Source organism: Aricia agestis, chromosome 2 (assembly GCF_905147365.1).
Source record: "Aricia agestis chromosome 2, ilAriAges1.1, whole genome shotgun sequence".
Taxonomy (NCBI): Eukaryota; Metazoa; Arthropoda; class Insecta; order Lepidoptera; family Lycaenidae; genus Aricia; species Aricia agestis.
This window is the reverse complement of record NC_056407.1, coordinates 5,274,748-5,301,620: the sequence shown is the minus strand read 5'-3', so window position 1 is coordinate 5,301,620 and position 26,873 is coordinate 5,274,748. Positions and strand designations below refer to the sequence as shown.

The 26,873-nt window shown below is 35.4% G+C and overlaps 1 protein-coding gene across 1 annotated transcript in view; it reads right to left on the bottom strand.

The window, feature by feature from the left end:
* LOC121739863 overlaps positions 1-26,873 on the bottom strand; it is a 39,515-nt gene that overhangs the window by 8,170 nt on the left and 4,472 nt on the right. The window contains exons 4-10 of the mRNA XM_042132452.1: positions 26,391-26,606; positions 23,256-23,336; positions 22,881-23,029; positions 22,537-22,695; positions 22,247-22,300; positions 21,760-21,898; positions 13,171-13,346 (exon numbers count right to left, since the gene is read on the bottom strand). Of these exons, the coding sequence (XP_041988386.1) occupies positions 13,171-13,346; positions 21,760-21,898; positions 22,247-22,300; positions 22,537-22,695; positions 22,881-23,029; positions 23,256-23,336; positions 26,391-26,606 (974 nt within the window). The remainder of the gene's footprint in view (positions 1-13,170; positions 13,347-21,759; positions 21,899-22,246; positions 22,301-22,536; positions 22,696-22,880; positions 23,030-23,255; positions 23,337-26,390; positions 26,607-26,873) is intronic.

The following is a 26,873-nucleotide window of genomic DNA, read 5'->3' as shown; positions in this document are numbered from 1 at the left end:
ATATGTTATAGCCAAGAAACTTAAATAATCGGCCAAGTGCGAGTCGGACTAGCGCACGAAGGGTTCCGTACCATTATAGAGCAAAAATAGTAAAAAAATGTGTTTTTTATATGGGAGACCCCCTTAATTATTTATTTTATTTCAATTTTATTATTATTTAATTATTAAAGTATAAATACAGCTGAGTATTTTGTGTACATTTCAAGTGCCTGTTTGTTGATACCGACCAAAAATGTTTGTTGTATGGGAGCCTCCCTTAAGTATTTAATTTATTTTGTTTTTAGTATTTGTTGTTATATCGGCATACATAATCTGTGAAAATTACAACTCTAGCTATTACTGTTCTTGAGTTACTGCCTGGAGACAGACTGAAAGATGGACAGACATCGAAGTCTCAGTAATAGGGTCCCGTTTTTACCATTTGGGTACGGAACTCTAAAAACACTGTTATTTTTGAGCTTCTTGGTTATAGGCTTATACCATTTCTCGTTAGTGTGGCCCTGGCATTAGAAGTAGGTACTTTATGCCCGGTTGCCAAATTAAAAAAAAATAGGAGTTTATGTATTTAGCAGCGTTGTTGATTGGTTACTCATTTGACGTTTGCCAATAAAATGCCTTATTGAATATATAAACTACCGTACAGCGTTAGTATAGGTCTACCAGAATCTGATGGCAATTTTTGACAGCAGTTTTTCAAAAAATATTCTTGATAATTGGATAAATTTTTATATTTGCATGTTTAACACACAGAATCAGCCGCTAGAAGAAAAAAAAGGATCAAAACTTTTTATTCCAATTACCCCGGTATTGCTAGAGTCAATTTATTTATTCACTTTTTGCCATCAGATTCTGGTAGACCCATAAGCTACTTATAATTTGTTTATATTAGCAATGATTCTCATAATGATTATCGTGTAAATTTTTCAAAAGTAAGGATACTGTAACATGCATTATAAAGAAAAAAAAAATCACACAAGAGGAAATGTAACGCCTATTTGAAAATAATACAATCCCAAAAGTGGGAAAGTTTGAAAAATATCCTAAATATTTTGTACCCGACATGGTTCGTCCAAAACATGGGTCTATATGTCAATTGTCAACTTACAGTCAACCACTCCGCATGGAATGGTCCGCTGTTGTCCCTATTGAAGATGGACTTCATAAAGTTGGCGATGGAGAAGCCGAAGATGCTCATGCTGCTCAGCTTCTTCTCCAATTCCTCCTCCGTACCAACATTTTCCAGCTCGCCCATATGCTTCTCAAAGTCTTGGTCGTCGATTTCCACATTATCGGTCTTCACTACTGAATTTGACGCCATTTTTTTAACGACCCTTCTTTACTTAATTATGAGAGATACTTTTATTATCAGAAATACTGTTATAATCAAATCGTTGCTACAATTACTGTTCAGTTGATGAAATCACAAACACAGACGTCCACAGATGTAACAACAAAAATTTGAAGGTACATAGAGAAAAAAGACACCAAAAAAAGCAGCGTATTACGTCTTGATAATAATAATATTATAATTATTGTAAACAAATGTGTGCGCCAAAAGGCAAAATGTAGCAAAAGACCAACACCGCTCCGTAGATTTCAAAATTAAGCCTTCAACTAACAAACTTTATACTTAGATATATTTAAATAACATGCAAGAAGATTGTTTTTTTAGTCAATAAAAATCATTAAAAAAGAAGAGTCGTCCCATTCATTCCATTAAAAAAATAGATACCCAGAAAGTTCATTATTATCAAAGTTATCACCAAAAGCCCTTGTTAGTTGCTTTAGTAAGTCTGAAGCAGACCCGTCCTAGGCAAATCTAGTCTAACTTACAGTTAACCATTCTGCATGGAACGGTTCTTCCTCCTGTTCTTTGAATATATTCTTCATCCAGCCTCCGAAAGAGAACCCCAATATACCCGTCCCTCTCTTATCTTGGTCGGCATTGACTAAGTCTTTGGGCTTCGTTACTTCTACCGATTGATTGGACGATGCCATTTTGGTCGTTTCAACAACTTATAAAAAACGGACGTAAAAACGGTTTTAGGAACTTTTTGTATTGGTATGTGGATAGTTTATTTTATGATGCAGCCTGGGCCAATATTAAAAATTATTAAATATTAATTAAAGTATGATTTTATATACCAAACCCATAAAAATAATGATTGAAAAATCTATAAAGTACCTATTATAAGCATCAAAAATAATATGTTTTTTTTTTGTTATTTTCAAAATGGTTATTTTATGCTATACGTAATACCGAATATTATGTATGCCTCTATTATATAATACTAGCTGTTGCCCGCGACTTCGTCCGCGTGGACTAGTAACCCTTAAATCAAAATATCCAAAAAACATCAAAATACTATTTATTATAATAATATTTCATTATTTTAAATTAAACTTTATTTATGCTACATTTGTTAAGCTTATTTAGCTCCCCATTACACAACTTTACCCATAAACTATAATTTATCATTAATAGGTTTAAGGTTACGTCACTGCATAGATAAAGTACTGAAAGGTGCTACGAATAATAAAAACTAAAGAAGAGTAACTCCGTCAAAAAAAGTGCACCAAAAGGCTACAAAATGTGACCCGAATACATGTATACTTTATGCATGTGTTCGGTACACATTTTTCGTGTATATATACTCGAGTGACATTCAACCAGGTTGATATGACAATTTTGTCAAACTCATTTTACAATTTGTTTACATAGGTTTGTTTACTTACTTTTTACGTAGCTTTTTACAATATTTTTGTTGTTAAAATGCCTAAATGCCCTGTGAAATGGTGTAGAAGTCATACAGATACGACTTTTAATACAGGAATAACCTTTCATCTGTAAGTGAATTGTTTAAAACTATGCTTAAATTTCTTGTATTTTTGTCGACCCAAAAAATATGGTTTATTTAAGTTGGATGCTAGGGTATTTGTATAAAATTAAGCTGGTCTCTTTGTGTTTGTTTACATGTTATTCTAAAAGTGCAATAATCAAAAAATAATATAATTACAACATTTTTACAAAGTAGCCATGGACAGTGTTATGCAAGATGTAACAATTTAATCATAAACGAAATTTTGGGGTCTGGCTGACATTATGATTATACTAAATGCGTTATAAGATGATATGGGTATTCTCATATTTCTTGCTACGGATTTTTTACGACAAAACAAAAAAAACATAATGTAATATATTTTTTTTTATGAAATAAGGGGGCAAACGAGCAAACGGGTCACCTGATGGAATAATTAGGGTAGGGGATTGGGCCTCCGGTAAACTCACTCACTCGGCGAAACACAGCGCAAGCGCTGTTTCACGCCGGTTTTCTGTGAGAACGTAGTATTTCTCCGGTCGAGCCGGCCCATTCGTGCCGAAGCATAGCTCTCCCACGTACCAAAATCTTAAATCGAAAAATTACGTTCAATCGACAAAACAAATAAGTATTTCCTTTAATATTGTAAATGAACAAAAATAAAAAACTGCTAACTGTTATTAAAATATTATATTAATTGTGAGTTATAAACTGTACAAAATTTACGTAAGTTTTTAATTTCAATTCTGTAATAATTTAGCACATAGATTTTTGTAATCTGAAAACGTCTTCTCTAGGTGCTCGGATAGTTTTAGATTCGCCCGAGTCGTACAAGGTTTGTTCATAATTATTAAGTACATGTATAATATTATAATTATTATCGATGTCTGAAGTATCAGAGGAAAAAGTTTGATTTTAAAATAATAATTATGTGCTCGTTTCTTCGTGATAGTAGATGTGCTTGGTGTATACTGCATAATACTATCCGCTTTTGACAATTATTTGTTTCATAACTATGACAATGACAATAACCGCGCAGGCTGTCGTCCGGCGCGCAATATTATGATACGTTACCTGGGATACGACCTTGGCGAAAATCTGAATTGTCATATTTTAGTGTTCGAAAAGGAGCCAAATTTAAAACGGTTGAAGTATGGGAGTTACGTTTCCTTAGTTTTTATTATTCGTAGGAGTAGTGAGTTATACAAAAGCGTGTAAAACAATCTAAAGAATCGAAAAATATATCTTGAGATGGTACCACCTCATATATAAACACATAAGAGCAAGCGATTGCGCGATGTAGACGACTCTTAGCGCCATCTGTTATACATTTTTTAACTAACTTAATTTGAACAAATTTACGCATTTTCAACCCCTTACAACCCCTTTTCCCAGTTAAAAAGTAGCCTATATCTTTTCTCAGGCTTTAGACTATCTGTGTACAAAATTTCATTACAATCGGTTCAGCAGTTTTGGCGTGAAAGCGAGACAGACAGATATACTTTCGCATTTATAATATTAGTATCTAAGATAAAAAAATTATGTATATAATTTGTACATCTATTTGTTTGTATTGTACATTATTATCAATATCTGCGACCTTGCAACGATAAGGATTCAGGTATGATTTTGATATGATACATTTTAAGTAATCAATAAATTGTTATTGACAATGGATTAAATGAGGAGAGATTTAAAACTCGCTTACGTCAGTTTACCCTGCTGACGTCATAATCCCCTAAAATATCTCATTCACGATTCTTCATCAGAAAAGTACCTTTAAATAAAAGTAGTTTGGATTATAATTTTTGGTACTTAATACTTTAAAGGATTGTATAATTTTTTTTTATATGAAATAAGGGGGCAAACGAGCAAACGGGTCACCTGATGGAAAGCAACTTCCGTCGCCCATGGACACTCGCAGCATCAGAAGAGCTGCAAGTACGTTGCCGGCCTTTTAAGAGGGAATAGGGTAATAGGGGAAGGTAAGGTAGGAATGGGAAGGGAAGGGAATAGGGGAGAGTAGGGAAGGGAATAGGATAGGGGATTGGGCCTCCGGTAAACTCACTCACTCGGCGAAACACAGCGCAAGCGCTGTTTCACGCCGGTTTTCTGCGAGAACGTGGTATCTCTCCGGTCGAGCCGGCCCACTCGTGCCGAAGCATGGCTTCTTTTAAATTTTTTGTACTTTATTTTTTTTTAAATTATTAGTACCTTAAAGCTTTGTCCACACTGTGCCTTTTTCTGTTCGTCAAGGGCATGCGTTATAGCGCAGTCAACAGCGAACGTGAGGCATGCCCGCGACGCATGGCCTCTGACCGTATCCAAAACTTCAAAAATGACAATATTGGCCTTGCGTTCCATGACGCATTCAATTATTGAATGCGCCAATATAAAAGTTGATGACGGAAATTGAAGATGAAAGCACAGTGTGGACATAACTATTGTAACATGATCAATTTATTATTTTGCAAACAACTAATTAGCTTTTCTTATTTTCTTGTTAGTAAAATCACTGGACACAGAAAGACAAAGATACTAAACTTATCATTAAGTTTAGATTTTACGTGGGAGAGCCATGCTTCGGCACGAATGGGCCGGCTCAACCGGAGAAATACCACGGTTTCACAAAAAACCTGCGTGAAACAACGCTTGCGCTGTGTTTCGCCGAGTGAGTGAGTTTACCGGAGGCCGAATACCCTACGCTATTCCCTTCCCTACCCTCCCCTATTCCCTTCCCTTCCCTACCCTCCCCTATTCCCTTCCCTTCCCTACCCTCCCCTATTACCTTATTCTCTCTTAAAAGGCCGGCAGCGCACCTGCAGCTCTTCTGATCCTGCGAGTGTCCATGGGCGACGGAAGTCGCTTTCCATCAGGTGACCCGTTTGCTCGTTTGCCCCCTTATTTCATTAAAAAAAAAGTATTACCGTACCTACTAGTGTTTAAAAATATCTTTGTTAATAAGAATTAGGTGACAGGGCCGGATTTGCAAATCGGAATAATTCTGAATAAATAAAATAACAATAACTGTTTTTTTTTTTTACAGAATGAGTAGTAAATTTTAATTAGACTAGACTTTGGCCGTATTCGTTGTTATAAAGAATTCTTAGGTTTACTTGCACCAGTATATTAACCCTGGATTAAATGTATTTTTATTTCTTTCTTCCTCGTATTTGTGAAAGAAAATGTATGATATTTTAACACATGGTTAACTTCAACTCGGATTGGTGCAAGTGTCCTCAGTTGTTTACTGGTCGAGTTATCGATAAGACAAAGTAAACAGCTAGATGTCCCTATTTCAGTTCAATCACCCAATATGACCCAAATTAGACTTACGTATGTCTCCGGAAGATACCTTTCTATGTTAAAAAGTGAAAGGTGAAACAAAAATTGAGCGATAATTAGTTTCTCGAGCATGTTCAGCGAACATTTTTAGGCACACCACATTAACATAATTATATCGTAAGTTCTACAATAGAAACACGCAATAAAAATATATTATACCACAGAATAAATTATATTAGTAGCTTTGATTGACCCAATTTTTTTCAGATTTTTAGCATTCGAGGGGAGAAGTAGGATGTTTGTGACATTTTTTAAATTTCTGTAGAAAAAAAGCATTATTGTATTATAATGGTATTATATTATAAATTATAATTAAAAAAAAAACTTATTACGTCGACGTGGTACACTAAACACAGCTTTCTAGCTATAATAATTTGCGAGATGTGGTCTTTGTCGTTTGGTTAATCGCTACATAAGTATCACAAACTTTGTTAATAAAGCAATGCAGTATACGGTATATATACCCTGTCAACACGATAAAATACTGAGTTGTTAAATTAAAAACAAAGCAATGGGATGAGAAATAAGCAAAAAATTATGTAAGGAAAAATACACGAAAATGATATAATTTTAGTAATGAATGATCATTTTATTCCACTGCCGAAGTTGGCACACTATTAGCACAATGTCGAATCAATCACCACTATCAACAAACTTTGCAAAGTTTAATCAATTTGGACACACGCGTAGCGTCGCGACGACGTACGACCGGCAACTGACTACAGTTATTCTGACTCACGATCACAATACTCCTTTATGTAGGCGAGACCCGATAATACAAATGTTACATTCATTATAGGCTCCGTAAAAAGTCCTATCTGGATTATGAAATATGAATCATGGAGGGTTTTCAATTGTTTGGACTCCATAACTGGACGACTTACGGCCATTTTCATGTGCAGTCATTTGTGTTTTGTGATTTAATAATTTTTAGATACGCATGATATTATTATATTTTATACTTACACAAGATAATATTACTATAGGATATTTTGTACTTTCTTTTGAAATTCTGACACAGTAAACAAACATAGGTTATCCAAAATATAACATAGCAACGATAATATGATAAGCGACAGATAACATAACCTAACATTATCCAATATTACGAATTATTACACGCGGCAAACACTAGGTTTGACCTAAGTATATCAATCTAAAAATAGAAAAACCGGCCAAGTGCGTGTCGGGCCACGCGCAATATTCCGTAGTACCGATAGTTTTTGATTTTTTTTGTATGGTCAATGAATGTACATTTATAACGTGTTTTACACTTTTAACAATATCATCTCAGTTACTTTCAAAGGAATTTGAACGAAAAATTCAAGTTATTTATTATATTCTCTCCTTCCTTGATCTGTCATTGGTGGATAGCCTATTTGTCACTTATCAGGAAGTGGTGAAACAGTCCCTTAGAGTTGTCAGTAATGATAACAATATTGAAACAAAATATTCTTATCTTTAGACAACATGACTGATATAATTATGATTTTGGTGAGAATTATAACTACATTTTATGTATATTTGTCTACACTCTACACTCCACGACATTCGTTTATCTATTTCCTGACCTTTGACATGCTTTGTCATTAGCGTTTTGTTTGTATATAGTTTGTATGTTACATTAATCCAGCCCCATAAGCTCACCGGTGAGCGAGACACAGTAGTATAACAAAAGATTTCCAAGCATCCACGATCGAATGATTTAAGTGAGTTGGGTTTATTTTGGTATAACAAATTCTTATAGAATGTATATAGTTTGGCTAGTAGCCATGAATTTTTAACCAAACCGAGTATTTTTTATAATGTGTTATATTATACCTATATAAATGTAAAGTGTAAGGCAACGTGTTATATATTAGGTCCATAATATCCTTAAACTTTATATATTTGCGAAATGTATGTCTGTGTAGACAGCTTCTTGACGCCTAAGCCATAGGATCAAAATAGATTTTTATAAAAAATGTACAGTTTTGTCGCGTATAAATTTCTGTGTGATCATACGGGTAACTTCTGGTAGCGAATACAAGTCTAATCTATCGGCAAATGCACAAAGAATCGCCTTATTAAACGTTCATCTGTGGTGACCCCAATTGTTGGTATTTGTTGATTAATCAATCATTTATTGCTATCTGCACACGTGCTTGTGCTGGCATACATAGTTAATATAAGTCAGATTAAACAACCACTAAACAATCAATAATCATACAGTACCATGGTGTATTCAGTTATTGAACCTTGCAATATAATGTTATTTATTTTAATAACACGGAATAAGGTTCAAGACTAAAAAATAACACATTTATATAATTACTTAAACGTTAGATATAATATGACAAGGTGATAACTAATGTATACGATAAGGTTCAGAGCAGAGGTAGCGTTTAGCTGGCGAGCGCGGTCGCCCGCTTCGCGTAATATAAACTCACGTACATATTGCGTGCGCATTGGCGTACTGCATTCTGATAATAATAATTATTATTTCATATCAATTTCTTTATCTTCAAATACCAAAAGAATTCAATTTATGATTGAATTTTCAAGCAAACTATACTCAACCATAGCCACCATGTCCCGCGCGGGACAGGCTCAGTCTCGCTTTTCGGGGAAAGCCCGAACGTACGTGCAAAGTGCTTAGGAAGAAAGGTGCGTGATGAAGATGTAGAGGGGTGGATTTTCTTTGGCTACTTTAGCTTAAAAAGATAAAAATTAAAAAAAAACTTTTGATTTTATACTTTTTTTACTTTGTCCTGCTTTTGGCTAAAGAATCCCGCTTTTTTACCTAAAAAGTTGTAAAGTCCCGACTTGGTACAAAAAAAAACTGCCAACGCTGGTACACACCCACCCTAAAGTATTATCACTTACTTTTGTTACACCCTGTATTTAGCCTATATTTAAAGGTGGAAAAAGAAAAAAGTTTAGGTGTAAGCCCAGAGCCCTGAGTGTACGCATATTTACAACTAGTCGATGCCCACAACTCCGTTGCGCCGAAATTAGTTTATCGCGGGAACCGAATATTAATCCGGGATAAAAAAAAGTATTCATTGATTTCTTTTAACTACTTACAACTTTTTTCCCGCAGTGATATGAGACTAGCCTCAATGATAAGAAATGATAGCCATAGAAAGAGCTTTGTAACGAGATACCTCTGACAGACGACAGTTATTGGCGGTGGGTACACTTCCCATACGTTTCCGTCCGTCCTCCTTTCATACAAATCGGTTAGCGGCTTAAATTAAAAAAAAAAATGATCGTATAGGGGCCCGCTTAAGCGTGAAGAGGTAACAGACAAGACAGACACACTGTTGTATTATAATGGTATGAAAGTATGGATATTTAAAAACGCTACGAATGAACGCGTAGTACGAATCCAGCCTAAGTGAATGGCCCCTTTCAGTTTGTTCAAAGCATGAATTTTAATGAATAGGTCTCCTCTTTGATGTAGCGTCTCCATAGCCAGTTTGAATAACCGGACGAGACCAAGGTAGACCACTTCAAGCAATCTTTAGTATAAATAACAATAATTATAATTGGCTACACTTTTTAGTCCTGAGAAGTCTCAGATATATTATTTTGTCCAAATTTGATTGAACATCTTTAGTTAAAATTAAATTATTGCCATACATGGATTGAAATTGTTACCTTGAAGTTATTATTTTATTGTTTTATGTAACAACTAATATTATAGGACACGGTGGTTTACTGGTATTAACTATTTAGTTCTCTGTGGCAGTTTCGTTAAGACGTCAGTGAATCATGCATACAAAAGAGTTCGAACCTTTTTGTATGGAGCGTGGCATACCTAATTAGTTTCAAATGCTTAAAATGGCATATTTTTGTGTACACCTATGAACCATATTTTGTGTACTGTATCAATGTAAAAGCATAAGGGCTAAAAGCCAAAACAAACATTTATAGGAAAAAAAACCTTGGACCGCCCAAAAAGTTTACGTCATCCCCTAGGGTTGACTACGCCACTGGACTTATCGTAGTAGAATTAGTACTTTGTGCAACTGATAGGCACGCACATGACTGAGAAAAGCCGATTACATAAAAATTAAAATTACTACTTTCAACATCAATGCCCATTGCCCACTTGTGATATACGTATCACTAATTAGGATTAACCTATATCAATCATGTTTCATGGCTGATTCTAGATAATGTGAACATATAATAAGTCAACGTATGATAATAATTAATATGTGACAGGCCTAGAAATGTAATTTATGCGATAGAGTGCACACAAATTTTATTTGTTACTAAGCGCGCATTCAGCGTTTTATCAGCATCAGCATTAGGGGCCCTAGGGCCCTAGCCCCTAGCTCTTTTTCTGTTAAGCGTGTCATCGCCCGCGCGCGGATCTAATCCACGTGTTTCTTCCTGTCATGTGTTCATCCCGTGCAGACCAGATCCGCGCGCGAGTGACAACATGCACGACAGGAAAAGCGCCTTTCTAGCTTTCAGCCTAGCAACAGCTGCACAGCTGTTATCCGTTGAAATTATATGCATAATATTATTATCAACATAAACACGTTTTAGTATAGAGAATTAAGTAAAGGTGATCGCAGATTTATCAGCACGCACGCGCCAACAATATTGAACGGCTCGAGGCGATATGGTGCCGATCCCTTTTCGAGTTGATATGTGTGCTGTGACCTTAATTCTACCTTCTACCGTCTACGCAGCTATTACGGCTGCTGCGCAACAACTAATAAGTCTGAATGTAAGTAGTGCATCGAATTGAAAAAATATAGTTATCCAGTCAAATAATCGATACTAAAATTGATACATTTCTGTTCGATATTAAAATTGATTTCAACCAAACGCCCTTTGCCCTATACATAGATAACATTTAATCACGGGCTAGAAAATACAGCTGACAGCTCCACTGCAGCGATTACATATTATTATGTTGTGTTCTTTGTTCTAAAATTGTTTTGATAACTATAAAAATAAATATATTACGATTCACTAGATATTGGCAAACTGTCTGCTTTGCAAAAATATTGTCTTTGTAAGATAAAAGGATATTGAACTTTAAAAGGGTATTAAAACCGACTGTAGTATAGAGGTATGGATTTAGGAAATAATATTTGGATAAGGGACATCCTTGCCTTAAAGTAAAATTTAAAAAAAATTACTTACGCCTTTTCAGTAAAAATAGCAATGCACAAAATGCATTGCCAACTAAAACTGTTTTACTAATAATAATTTTACTAATTAATTTTAAGCTAAAAAGTACTCAACTATTGGAGCAATGAAGAAAGAAGCCCTAAGCCTACAATTTGCACGGAATCAAAATAGCAGGGGTGGCAAATAATGGCAACTAAAGGCTGCCATATAAATGCAAAATATTATAGTAAATATAGATATAGTTAAAATAATTTAAGGTGGCACCAGCGGTCATTCACCTTCCTAGTCTAGGAGGTACCTGAAAAATGCTCGCACTGTATTCTGTTAACAAATTGAGCTCTTATAAAGACACAGACTATTATAGATTCATCGAAAATCCTCTTGGCACCTCTTAGTATGATAACCTCCAACTATTTATGATTTCGAAAGTGATATACTTGATAGTACTTGATACTCAGTTCACATCGAGTATGCAAAATACGATATTATCGCCCATATAGGGCGATATAGATATACTATCAACTAGAAACATCTGTCACTTCATTGTCAATCGCGGTTTGTATAGAAAACGATGAAATATGACAAGTTTTTTGACAGGGGGTCAATGACTGCTACGGACAGAATTCGGCAATTTGAGAACAAAAACAAAAACTCGCACCCAACACACGAAATAATGTGTAAGCTACGAAATATTTGAAACCATTTCCTGTTAAGGTGATCGCAAATTTATCAGCACGCTCGCGCCGTACGCGCAGCGTTTTAGAATTCGTTGTATGAAATGATGTGAAACCTCGCCTCCACCAGGCCTGTCCCACTCGCGAGAATAGGTATCGTACTGTAAGTACCACCCGCGGGTGGCCAATCAGTAGGGACTCACAAGCGAGCGGTGACGCACGCGCAAGATTTTTCGTCGCGTATCTACTGTTTACTGATCATAGAGGAATTTTATTCATGATACTGATTTAACCGCTGTGACAAAATAGTTATAAATCTTATAAAAATGAACAATTAAGAAAGGCCAATGAAATTTGTATTTGAATAAGGTATTTAAATACAAAATTAGATAAAAACTATACAAACAATCCAAATAGCAAATAAACCAATTTCATACAAAGAAACGCACAAACTACACAGAAATAAACACTCGTTACTATGTTTAAATTGTAAAAGTTTCCGGCACTATAATCGCATATATAAAACTAATATAAAAGGTTGGGTCACTAAAATTTTATATTACTATAATTTGCTATTCATACCAATAGTAATTAAAAAATAATATTTTGTTTTCTAAAAGGCGAAAACCTTGATTTCGTCAGAAAAGGTACGAGTTATGCGATAGACAGAGAGTGGACATGTAGGTGAATATAATTGTATGCACCTAGCACTACGCGGTCGGAATTTCAACTTAATAGTATCGTAACATGAGTCGTTATTTCTTTAAACGGGTTTCGCAAGTGAGACTTCTGTTGGTACTACTAATATATATTCTGTGCCTCCTCACCGTACGTACCGCATTTCGTGCACTATGTGCAGTGCCTTTTTTATTATATAATAGCCTTTTTTGCGCCCTGTGCGAGCTTCTATATTATAACTACACCTTTGTTTTTTAACCGACTTCCAAAAAGGAGGAGGTTATATATTTTTTTACTACATTGGGAAACATCTCTGGGACGCAGTGGGAACATATCGGGAGCAATTCGAAAAATAAGGATCTGTCTGGTCTGGCCATTCTTGCGCCCCCCCAGAGTCTACGCCCTGTGCCTGGGCACCGGTGGCACAGCCTTACGGCACTGACTATGCGGTGCGTTCGACGCGTATGGTGCTGACAAATGTGCGATAAGCTTTAGCAACACGGCGAAAATAGGCTCACCTGGTCCTGAGTCAGTATGACTTGTTCCCCGGCTTTCCTCGGTCTGGGGCTGGACTCCGGAGTCTCCACGGGCGAGAACCAGTTGACTGTGGACTCTCCGTGAGTGGACTGGGGCCGGAGGTGTCTGTTGGTGGGACCGCCTAGCAGCGGAGTTCGTTCCGTAGCGCCGTGGTGGACTGTGGACAGATAATCAATATAAAAAAAAATCGGCCAAGTGCGAGTCGGACTCGCGCACGAAGTGTTCCATACCGATACAGAGCAAAAATATAGACTAAAATTTGTGTTTTTTGTATGGAGCTTAAATTTTTACTAGCTAATTGACCGAGCTTTGCTCGGGATTCGAAACACGAATAAAATGACATTTTCTAAAAATGATTCCTAGCTAGATCGATTTATCGCCCCCGAAACCCCTTATATACTAAATTTCACGAAAATCGTAGGAGCCGATTCCGATTATATTTATTATATATATATATATATATATATATATATATATATATATATATATATATATATATATATATATATATATATATATATATATATATTTCCACCCCGGAGTTGATATTGCGTCCTACATGGCGGTTTTTACCGATGATATTGCGTCCGACTGACTTGTTGCATCCTGTATACGGACGCAAGATTGACCATCTCTCAAATTCAGCCAGAAGTAGTGTTAAGGTTAGTACAATGGCTGGGTGAAATATTGGCATGGACGTTGTTTTGTCACCGGAGTGCTTTTCGGCGTATTTCTTAGTTCCGCTATTTGGCGCGCGAATTTTGGAGGTCGCTACTGTGCGCCGTATATCGGTGGCGTATATTCGATACTTTGTTTACGTATAACACGCCGATAATGTGGATTCCTGTATATAATAAAGTTTTTATCAATTCTAATGTGTGATTTAATTACGTCCCACAAAACGACATCGTCCCAGAGGAGACGCGGGGGTGACAGAGGCGAGGGGGCGGAGTTCGCACGCGACATGCAAGGGCATGTTTTTGTTTATATTTTTTGCCGGCCAGCGCGGACGTAATGACGCTTGTGGTATAAATATTGTGTAGTGGGGCGAATATTTGAGAGAGACTAAATTCATGTCTTCAAAGTTGGGTTCACAACGCCTTCGTAAATTTGATGTAACATTACACATTTCAATGTCTAATTAACTTACAAAAATGCTGCTAAAACTATTTGAAAGTAGAGTTAATATTTCAAAAGTTATTATAAAAAAAGTACCAAATTATGAAATTTTTGCGTGTCGTTTCGATACTGCCGCTTACAATTTATTATTTATAAAAAAAAATGAGCTAGAAAGGATTAAAAATTTAATGTTAATTTGAAGATAAAGAAGAGAAGAATCCGATACCAACAAATAACACATCAACTTACATTAAATAACTAAAAATTATATTTTTAAAATGTTCATAAAATTCGCGTCATTGTCCTGCGCATTGTTTGTTTTGAATGCCTTGCCGATATACTCAACGTGACGGGTTGAAACCTATTTTGCGATAAAATCTGCTGGCTCACTTTATTTGATCGCAGTGCTTTGGTGTGGATAGAGGTCTTCGTTTTATGCTCTCTCTCTCTCTCTTTGAAATACGTTCTACAAAAATTTCCAAATAAGACGTCATTTACATTTCTCGATGTGTGCCAACATTTGTCTGTTTTTCACTACTTTTTTTATACCAAGTTATAAAGGCCCGCAACATTTCTAAGTTCTTAATAATTTTCTTTATATCAATACTTAATTATAAACGAATTTAGTGAATTCCTCATTTTCCTGAACGTCTTTTTCCTGAATAGCCCTAAAAACATAATGACGATCATTCAGAATAATGATCAAATCTGTAACTGTATTTCAAGAAAACAGGAACAAATATATCGAATCGATGCAATGTCGATATTACAATTAGGTAGTTATTTGACACATTTTCGAAAAATAGTAGTAGAATAGTAAGAAAAGTAGTAAAAATGTTATCTACACTTCAATATTATAAAGCAGGAGAGGTTGTTTGTTTGTTTGAACGCGTTAATCTCAGGAACTACTAGTCCGATTTGAAAAATTCTTTCAGTGTTAGATAGCCCATTTATAAAAAATAAATAAATAAAAAAATCTTTATTCCAATTTTTAACATTACACAACCACAATAAACAAAAAATACAAAAGAGAAAAAAAAGTGTACATGAGAGAATGTGAAAACAAAGAAAGCACTATCCTAAAATAAAAGTAACAAAATTTGCATATTTAAACAACATAATATTTATGTTTTTTATTTAAACAACATAATAATTATTTATCGAGGAAGGCTATAAGCAATATTTTATCACGCTAAGAATAATAGAAGCGAAGAAATAGAGGAAAATGTGGAAAAAACGGAGGGAAATTATTTGAAAGGGCTTATTTGAACGCGCTTATCTCAGGAACTACTGGTCCGATTTGAAAAATTCTTTCAGTGTTAGATTATCGTGTCAATGGTTGTCGTGATTGATGTAGATCGTTTTTTTTTAAAGAAGTGATTTTAAAAACTATTTTAAAGACAAAATAAAATGGCCTTGGCCGTCGACCCATTTTGTAATACAAAAAAAATGTTTTAATTGTGGTGCAACGACCAAGAATAATATCAATATTATTACAAATAATTTTGTTCTACCTATGAAACGAAAGAACATAAAATCGCTTTATAAATCTTCATTTTTCTGGTGCAGCATATTTATTTACAAATAAATATGCAATTTACGATCATTATCCTGACGTCCAGTGTCCTGTTTGTTGTTGAACTGTTTATATACTTACCTGTCTAAAAGTATTTTGGATCGATTGTATTAACTACTATGTCCCTACCTACATACCTACGTATATGATTTTCTTTGATAAGTACTTACCTATTGTATATTTTAAACAAAAGCCCATCAGTGACTGAGTTTAGACTGCGAATTGGGTTGGGACTAATGTATTTTTAAATATCTATACTTACTAATATTGTAGAGACGAAATATTTAATCGTTTGCTTATTACTATTTAACTTACGAGTTACGAGACTACTGAACCAACTTAAATAATTCTTTCGCTATTAGAAAGCCACGGTAATGAGCAAATAGCCCAAACAAGTGCATCGAAACTCAACGTCAAGTGGTTACCGGGTCATGGGCTAGGCTGTACACTGTACAGTGTTCTAAGATTTTTTTTTAATCTTGACTTTCTTCATTCATAAATCGACACCCTTGACAAGATTTATAGTAACTGTGATGGCATACTTATAATAATAATAATGTACTTTTATTCAGCTCGATAACATAAAAACCTTAATCTAGACAATTACAACATGCAAATTATTTTATTTTCAATGGTTTTTTTATATTAGAATGTTAAGATCGCAACCGGCAGCTTAGCTAGGTTACAGTATAACCTGTGTTAAAGCCACCGGACCCTTTCCCAACTACTGATCGCATATCGCTGATTTTACATTTCAGGCAATTAAAATTAGATTACAAATCAAATCAATGTTTAAAATTAATCAAACTTGATACAATAAACGGGGGCGGTGGTTACTCGCGTCCGTAGGAATTACCTTTTACTACCCTACACGTGTCCCCCGGGTGGTGCTAAACGAGTAACAACGCCGAGTCTCAGGCGGCGGATATGATAACCTGACTCCTAGGCAGTAGTGGCTTTGAGGACTAAATACCCTCAAAAAGTCTAGCGCGGAAAGCAATGGGAAACTACCGCGACTAAAATCCCAAGAAAACCACCATGATTAAGAACGCCACCAGAGATAATATGATGTCATGCGACCCGACTAACGCTCGGCGCCAGCTTGGTTCCGGGCCGACTGGTGTGAAATTGGCTACCGGCTGCAGTTGGAAACATAACATCTTACTCTAGCAAACTAACACCCAAGGGAAGGGCAATAACAATAGGAACCTGGAATGTCCGTGGACTTTTAAGGCCAGGAAAAATCGAAGTTGTTGAAGCGGAGATGGAGCGCTATAATCTGGCTATACTAGGATTGAGTGAGACCCATGTCAAAGATAACGGATACCACATCACACCTGAAGGAAATATGGTAATCTACTCTGACAGGCAAGACAATAGTTTTAGTGGTGTGGGCTTCATAGTTGCTAGCTGGCTACGAGACAAGGTATTGGGGTATAATACCATCAACAATAGAATTATATCCTTAAAAATTTCAGCCCATCCACACCCAATTAACTTTGTACAGGTCTATGCGCCGACCACTGCAGCCACCGAAGAAGAGATGGAGGAATTTTACCACGAGCTAGAATTAACCTGCAAAGCGTTACCAAAGAAGGAATGTACTATCATCCTGGGAGACTTTAATGCTAAGATAGGGCACACTGATAATGATCAACACCTAAGGAATGTTATTGGGGAATACGGCTTAGGAGCCCGCAACAGTCGAGGTGAGATGTTGTTAGAGTTTTGCATTGAAAAAGGACTATTCGTAACTAACACGGCATATAAACAACATCCAAGACGCTTATGGACATGGCGATCGCCAACAGGTCATAAAAATCAGATTGACTTCATATTAATCAGCAGCAGATGGAAGTCGTGCATAACTCTCTCAAAGACTTTTCCGGGTGCAGATTGTGGCAGCGACCATCAGCTGTATATACAGAGTCCGCCTCAAAGTAGTTTCAAAGCCTCCACCATCCAAAAATATTCTTCTAACACAAGAAGCGAAAGCTTTTGAGGACACACTACAAACTCGACTGGACAGTGAAACGTATTGCCCATTTGACTCAGCCAATACATCACGGAATCAGCTTAAGGCCGCATGAGAAGAGACAACTAGAACAATCACAAATGGACGGAAAGTAAAACACCCTAGATCTGAGTGGATGACCACTTGGGAGGCAATCGCACAAAGAAAGGCTCTAAAGACTGGAGGAATTCGTTCAAAGGAAGAACAACAGCGATACTCTGAACTTGACTCACTAGTACAGCGTCTCTGTAGACATGACAAGAATGCATATATCAATTATATATGTAGAGATATACAAACACACTCTGATACCCTACATCCAAGAGACATGTTCTAAAAGGTAAAAATTCTCACACGGGAACGAAAATCAAAATCTTGGAACATAGAAGAGGAAAAGGGTGATTTTAGACAAGAACCAAGTGATGACAAGATGGAGGAACTACTGCCAAGACCTGTACAAATATGACGCTGATGAACCTGACACTAGATTAGATTTTACAGATAAAGAACCCGACATCGTTCTCCATGAAGTAGAAGCAGCTATAAATAAGCTCAAAACAAAAGCTTGCGGTGGAGATGGTATACAGGCACAAGTGCTTAAGAGCTTGGGTAAGTGTGGAATCAGAGTAATGCATTCAATATGTCTTAAAGTATGGAGAACAGGACAGTGGCCAGACGATTGGACAGAATCTCTCGTGATACCACTACATAAGAAAGGGTCGACTAAAAAGTGTGGAAATTATCGGACCATCTCACTAATTTCACACGCCAGTAAGATTCTTCTCCATGTTATAAACAACAGATTGGCACACTATATAACTAGACAGATATCCAAAGAGCAGGCGGGATTCGTAAAGGGCAGGGGTACCCGAGAACAAATCCTAAACATCCGTCAGCTGATAGAAAAGAGCAGAGAATTCAATGTCCCAATAGTACTCTGTTTTGTGAATTACGCTAAGGCCTTTGACTGCATCGTCTGGTCCAAAATGCTGGAGGTGATGAGAGAGTTGGGCGTCCCCGATCATCTCATATTTTTGGTACAAAACCTCTATCTGGAAGGTCGATCAAGGGTGCGATTAGACAATGATCTGTCAGAGCCGTTTGCTACAGAGCGTGGTGTCAGACAGGGTTGCATCCTCTCTCCACAGCTGTTCAACCTCGTAGGCGAATATATAATGCGTCGAGTGTTGGAAGATTGGGAGGATGGTATTAAAATTAACGGATACCTTCTCAACAACCTAAGGTTCGCTGACGACACCACGCTTATAAGTACTTGCGAAGTGAAACTTGCTGAACTTCTAGCGCGGCTCGAAAAGATTAGTCGAGACTTTGGCCTCCAAATCAATCGCAATAAAACCAAACTGATGTACGTCGATAAGCTGAACCAAATACAAAAGACATCCTTACTACAAGATCTCCAACCCGTAGAGGAGTTTGTCTACCTGGGATCGTTGATTAGCAACAATGGTAACTGCGAGAGGGAGGTTGTCCGACGGGCTCAGATGGCTAAATCTGCGGTTGGGCGCTTAGAAAAGATATGGAAGAATAAGAACATCTATCGTAGCACAAAAATAACACTAATGCGTTCCCTAATCTTTTCAATATTTTTATATGCCTCCGAGACATGGACACTAAAAGCACGTACTCGAGCTAAGATTGACGCTTTTGAAATGTGGTGCTGGCGTAAAATGCTCGGCATCCCTTGGACCGCACACTGGACCAACACGTCTATACTTCAGCAACTCAAAATTACCACCCGCCTGTCCACGCTTTGTCTACAACGATCACTTGCCTTTTTTGGCCACATAGCCCGCCGGGAGCCTAATAATCTTGAGAGTCTCATACTAGCTGGGCAATTAGAGGGGAAAAGAGGCAGAGGCAGAGTGGCTACACGATGGACAGACGCGATTGTCAAGGCTGCTGACTGCACGTTCCAGGAGGCATTTCATCAGGCCAAAAATAGAGACAAGTGGAGAGCCCTATCCCAAAAAGCAAATTTTGGTGGTCACGTCCCTCAGCCATGAGGATACGACTAGGAAGAAGATACAATAAACAATACAAAAAACGATCGAAACGATCTACATCAATCACGACAACCATGATTGACTATGACTATCACAGCACAGAACGCAACGTCGCGTCGTGTTTGCTTACGCGCGCGCGTTAACCAACTACTTACGAAAAAATGTATTATTATTGTGAACTTGTATTATAATTAAATACCGTCCTCTTTTTGTACAAAACAAATAAACAGAAATAATAGGTACTATTATAGATAATAACCATAATTTAAATTTACAAACAAAGTATATATATTGTTGTGTAATTTTTGTGTAGTTGTGTAATTTTTTGAGATTTTGGACTGTTTTATCTTATTTTTGATAGGTACGTTAATAATTTTTTAAACGTTTTTATTTTTCTTTTCGACGCCTAAAGGGCCTTTTTTTGAGACTTTGTACTGATAGGTATGTCTGATATGTGATTCTTCAGGTTAATATTTTTCTAAGCATTTTTGTTTTATTTTTTTAACGCCTAAACGGCTAATAACGAATTTCAATTTGTTAAATTTTATCAACTTGTCACGTGGGCAGAGCCACGATTGAAAACTAGTATTGCTTACATACACAAGTTAACTATAGTCAATGTCACAGTAAATTAGCCTCTCAACTGGTCGTTCTTAAAATTGTTAATTTCTTAAATTACTTTTATGTTCCTATTTCGGTGTATTTGATTTGTCCGACACTTTGATTATTATGACTATGGGTTTATTATTGTACCTACTTGATTTTAAACAATAAAACTTAAAAATACCTACTTAAAAATACCGAAACAATTGTTTTATTTTGTGTTCATACTTAAGTTCAGAAGAAACACGCTCACATAAATAAAATGCTCCCACATCATATCTATCATAATTATCCTTAATATTTTTTAGTTAGCCTAGCGGACTTACCTAATTATAATTTAAAATTTAATTAATCTATGTAATATAGGGATAACTTGTTTTTAATGTCTGTTATGTACTCCAAGTTATAGAAATAAGTATTTCATTTTAATCGACTTCATAAAGAGGGATGATTCTCTATTTATACATACATATCGTCACTCCTGTCCCTCATTAGGGTAGACAGAGACCACATCACGCAATGAATTTATTGGGATCTATTATATAGGTACCTATGTATGTATCGATATAACATATAAGGTTAGGAGGAAGCAACAAACTCAACAGTTTATGGCGTACATACAAAAATAATATACGGTACCGATATAATCTCAAATATAGTAAGGAGTCATTTAATTAGTAGAATGCATGGAATTAATATAGTACAATATACGGTATCAATATAACCATACATTTAAATGGATGTAGGAAAAACGATTAAATGCATGGAAGGAATACAAAAATATACAATGTGTCACATGATTTCCATCGCGAACGGAAGCAAAAAACCAGCGAGAATTATTTCAAATTGAATATCTAATTTTCGTACGTAAACAAAATTTCTCGTCGACAATAGAATTCACATGACAGCAATGTAACTATATTCGCACGAATAACAATTAAAAAGTCATTGGAAATGGTAGACGCCATAGGGTTCGACTTTGAAAAGACGCAACAAGTCTTCGGCGATTTAAATATATATATATATATATATATATATATATATATATATATATATATATATATATATATATATATATATATATATATATATATATATATATATATATATATATATATATATATATATATATATATATATATATATATATATATATATATATATATATATATGTAGGTCGTTGTAAGTAATATAAAGTTATTTTACTGCATTTCTAAATAAGTAAGTTACTTACCAATGGCCTCAATGATCTGTTTGGCCTGCAACTCTTGTGGTAGCACCCGGAAGTCCAGAAACCACGCCTCCACCCACGACAGAGTGAACGAAGTCAATATTAAAAATACTTGGAACACCGGCTGTGATGCATCGGGCCACTGAAAAATAAATTAGAATTTAAAAAAAATTAAAGGGTCACATATACAGGATGTATGACAAAACTAAGTGATAATACTTTAGGGCGTGTATGCGTCCCCTACATAGAGTTCGTTGTGAAAGTAGCTTAGCGTTTTTTTTCCACCTTTGTATGGAAAAATCATAATACAGTGGCTTCTCCAGTATCATTGCTTTCCCATACAAATCACAAAAAAAGAAAAATAACAGCACCTATCTTTGTCGAAATTGGCGCGATATCGAATTGCGAAACCGTGTGTCAGAATTATAAGACTTTTTAGCCCTAAAGCGTAGTGTCTTGGTTCTATTAAAATATCAAGAAAACAACTTACATCATACACAAAAACCTTGCCAATTAAAAAGGCACAAGTAAATGATGTGGAGATCTGAAATAAGAAAAAAATACATAAGATTTCTAGGGGTATGAACTTTTGTTATTACATAAGTACATAATATTTTGGATATGTATAAGAAGAAAATATTCAAAATAAAAAACATAAAACTTTTATTAAACAGAGTTGAAGTAAGAATTTATATCATGTTTCCTTATTTATTTTGCTAATTTGATGAATGTGACAGAAAGCAATATTTCAATATTTAGGTGGTTAAAAATATATCTTACCGCAATAACAATCCAGTTGTTAATGTACAAAATTGCATAGAACAATAGAAGCACTAGGAACCTAAGGACAGCTGCTATCACTATGTCAAACAAGGACACTTTTACATCATAATGTACAATTTCTTTATCAAAGATCTGGACTAGTGTATCACCTTTCATCTGAAAAAAATATTGAGAACAATTCTATAGTCATTGTTTGCAAAAACACTACATCTGCAAGTTCTTGACCCAACATATTTTTACAGGGCTACCAAAAGGAAAGCACATAAACAGTAATATTTTAACATGAATTGTTTGAATAAGTCTTAATTTATGCAAGGAAAATTATATTATCCAAAACTAACCACAACACATATGAGCCACATGAGACTCGTGAAGAGCAGATCAAACGTTACAAACAGACAGAAGAAGCGACGGATTGAGGACATGTTGCCCTGGGGCCGGTGGCCGGCGACCAGGTCTTCTGACACCAGATTCACCGATTGGGAGTGACCTGCAATTTAAAACAATGCCCATTGTTAAAGTATTATGACTTTGTTTTTTACTTGTTGTAATCCCTCTGAAGGAATTTTGGAATTTAGTTTGTATGGGAGGTTTTAATACTATTATACAATGTAAAACATATTTAGCCTTTGTATCATGGAATGGCAATTGTAATAAAAATATGAAACAATCCTAGTATTTTATTTAGAAAATACAGGAAATATAATTTAACTTACTAAAATTTCTATATGGAGGGCTAGACACACTACTGAGGAGGGTCTCCGCTGCTTCCCTTATATGATAGTCAGCCATTTTATCTGAAACCATTAATTAATTCTTGTAAATACATTTCCAATAACAAGAAGATTTATTGTAAGGCTTGAATTGTATAATTATTTAATAGAGTCTACATTTAATAATAAATTGTTTGTATGCAGTTTAACAAAATTTAATTCATGAAGCCCTAAGCGGACGCATCCGGCCGTGATAACGATAGATAAGCTATTGTGTCTTGTTATTCCACGATCGATGGGTTAACATAAAATTAACTAATTGATCATAACAGAAACATCACACATAATTAAAAAACCCTGCTATTGACAAACATATTTTAATCTTTTTTCCAAGAACTAAGCTATTGAATGTTTAAATTATTTCACAAACTTCCTTAGTTAGCATCATAATAATATATCAATTGACATATCACTACAGTTGTAAACAAAGATAAAATTGTTTACCTTGAATACTACCATTAGAACTTCCTTCAAGTCCAAGCTATAAGCTCATGAGAAATGTAAAGAAACCCCATAATTAGAATTCTGAGAAACCTATTTTGTTATACTATGTAGATTAAATATTAAAGTTAGAATGATTTTGACCAAACAAGCAAGGCAAAAAAAATTGTAGCTTTTATTGTCTTACATTGTCTTTTGTTTTTGCCAACTTTTAGCTATTGAAATGTTTCAATTTATAGGTCTACCAGGATCTGATGGATTATAGTGAGAAAAGAAATTGACTCTAGCTGTACCAGAGTAATTGGAATACTTAAAACATTTTGATCCTTTTTTTTCTTATAGCTGCTCATTGGGTCAGGTGATTCTGTGCAAAACATGCGAATATAAAAAAAATATCCAATGATCAAGGATATTTTTTGAAAATCTGCCATCCAAATTTGCCATCAGATCCTGGTTGACCTGAACACTCGTGTTATGAGATCTTCTGATAAATAGTGGTCCTATTTATCAGAGGATTTAAATCGTCTGATAAATAGGGCCACTATATATAAAGATTCATGAAGGATAAACACGAATAAAAATATACTATAAAACCTAAATTAATTGAACAAAAGACTTACATGTTGGTGTACACCACTACTTTTTAATCTACAATGCACATAGCTCTATTAACAAAACTAAACAAAAATGCTACACGGTGGGATTGTCCAATAAAGAAACAATCATCTCATTGTTATTTTGAACAAATATTCATCACGAATTACAAAAGTTTCAACAATGTTATCAAACACAATTTTTTGTGCCATTGAAACTTGAAAAGTTGAAACTGAAATGTCAGAATCATAAACTGTCAGATTGGAAAATGACAGCTTGTTTTTTTTCCGCAGCTCTAAGAGTCAATGAAATGAATCAGAACCAAAAGAAGAAGAAGAAGAAATGAATCAGAAGGGTAAATATTTTCGTCTTGGAAGATATTTTTTAATTTTCATAAATTCATACACCAACCCATAGACTTAATATAGGTTTATGCACCAACCAAACCAACAAAACAAAACAACTAGTAAGTAAAATAAAAATCAAACAAAATATAATTTTCAATATTTTTATTGACATAGAACTTACACATTATAATTTACACAGTGTGTTTGTGTAAACACCGTTATCCTTGAAACCATCAAATGAGCCCGTCAAAATGAATAACTTTTTCTATGAGAACAATGCTGGGAACTCAAAAAAAATGCCGTCTTCATACCCATAGACAATGTCCATAGACTTGATATATACTGTCGATGCCCAGAGACTTATATAAGATATATGCTTATTTATATATACTGTTCATACCCATAATACGCATTACGCATGCGGCAATGGCATGCCCGATGGGTATGAAGACGGATTTTTTTGAGTTCCCAGCATTGTTCTCATAGAATAAGTTGTTCATTTTGACGGGCTCATTTGATGGTTTCAAGGATAACGATGTTCACACTAACATCTTGTATAAAGTTAAGAAATAAAGAATTCCAATCATAATGCTTATTTGTACTCGATGTAAGTATGTTTTTCTCTATGCTTATTTATTAGCTTCATGCACTGACCTCCATTATACATCTTGTTTAATGGAGGTCAGTGGCTTCATGGGTTACTATGAGTATTTTTTTTTAATTATGACATAATTCAATGGTGCGGCCGCACATGCGTCTATCGTACGAAGCTTCGTGGCACTATGAGACGATACCATTGGACGATACATGCAGATCGTCCAATGGTAGCATTACGCAGGTGCAGCCCTGGCATAATATTATTACATACAATGCGACCACGATTATAATGTATTTCGGCAATCATTGTTGTAAGTTTTTCATCTTACTGAAGATAGGTATAATTTATTATCATAAATTAGTCCATATCTATCAATTGAAACGACGACTGCCTGAGGTGAGGTTTCTGAGACAAAACCACATTGCAATTAGCAATGTGGTTTTGTCTCAGAAACCTCTTTTTATTGTGAGTCCTCTCTTTCTCTTCTCTGTCTTTTATAAACTTATAATTTAGTATGTTATGCCGCGGCCGCACATGCGTCTATCGTACGAAGCTTCGTGCTATGACTTATGAGATAAGAGACGATATCATTGGACGATGGTACGCAGATCGTCCAATGGTATCGTTTTGGTTTTAAGCACGAAGCACTACGCAGGTGCGGCGCGGGCATTATATTATGACTAGCAATTAGGTATAAGTAGCTATTACTATCATATTGGATATTATTTTAATAACAATCTGATAACCCTAGACAATAATTATTAATAATACCTCTAGAATCAAGATTATTATAATATTCAAGATGTCATGAGTCATGACTCATGGCCAACTTAATATTATATAAGTAATTCTTACTCTCCTACCATTAAATACGAATATAAATATAGAACAGCAACTGCAAATTTTAACTCTACGTTCACAGCTAAGGCAAACAATCATAATAATCATAGTATACAGTCTTAATACCTACATAATTACAATCACTAATAAATAATTACTTAACTAGTAAATCTGTTAAGCAATAATTTTAGAATAAACCAACAAACTTTATTCATACAATATAATATTATCTGTAGTCATAAATTCTATTCTAGTACCATCTAGCGGTACCGACTCTATTATCTGGTGGGTCTCGAGCGCAGCAGTACGAAGCCAGGATGCCCACTGATGCCAGGGCTAGGGACAGTATGCTGATGCTGCAGACCGCTCCGGAGGTGATGTCGTTCATTGCTGTCCCCGGCTTCGGTTCCACCGACAAGAGGAGGAGCAGACCAAACGCGCTTAGCAGCGAAAATGATGAGAGGACGATGTAGCCTGCAAGAGGAGAAATTATTTTTAAAATGTATCTAGGTTTGACTTTGTCCAGTCATCGAACGTTTTTTTTTATGAAATAAGGGGGCAAACGAGCAAACGGGTCACCTGATCAACTACCTTCGCCCATGGACATTCGCAACATTAGAAGAGCTGCAGGTGCGTTAGTCGTTTACCCGGCCGGAGGGAATACGCTTTCTTCTTGAGGTTTGATTTAATAAAATTAAATTAATTAGTGATAAATACTATACTCCTGTATAACAAATATCT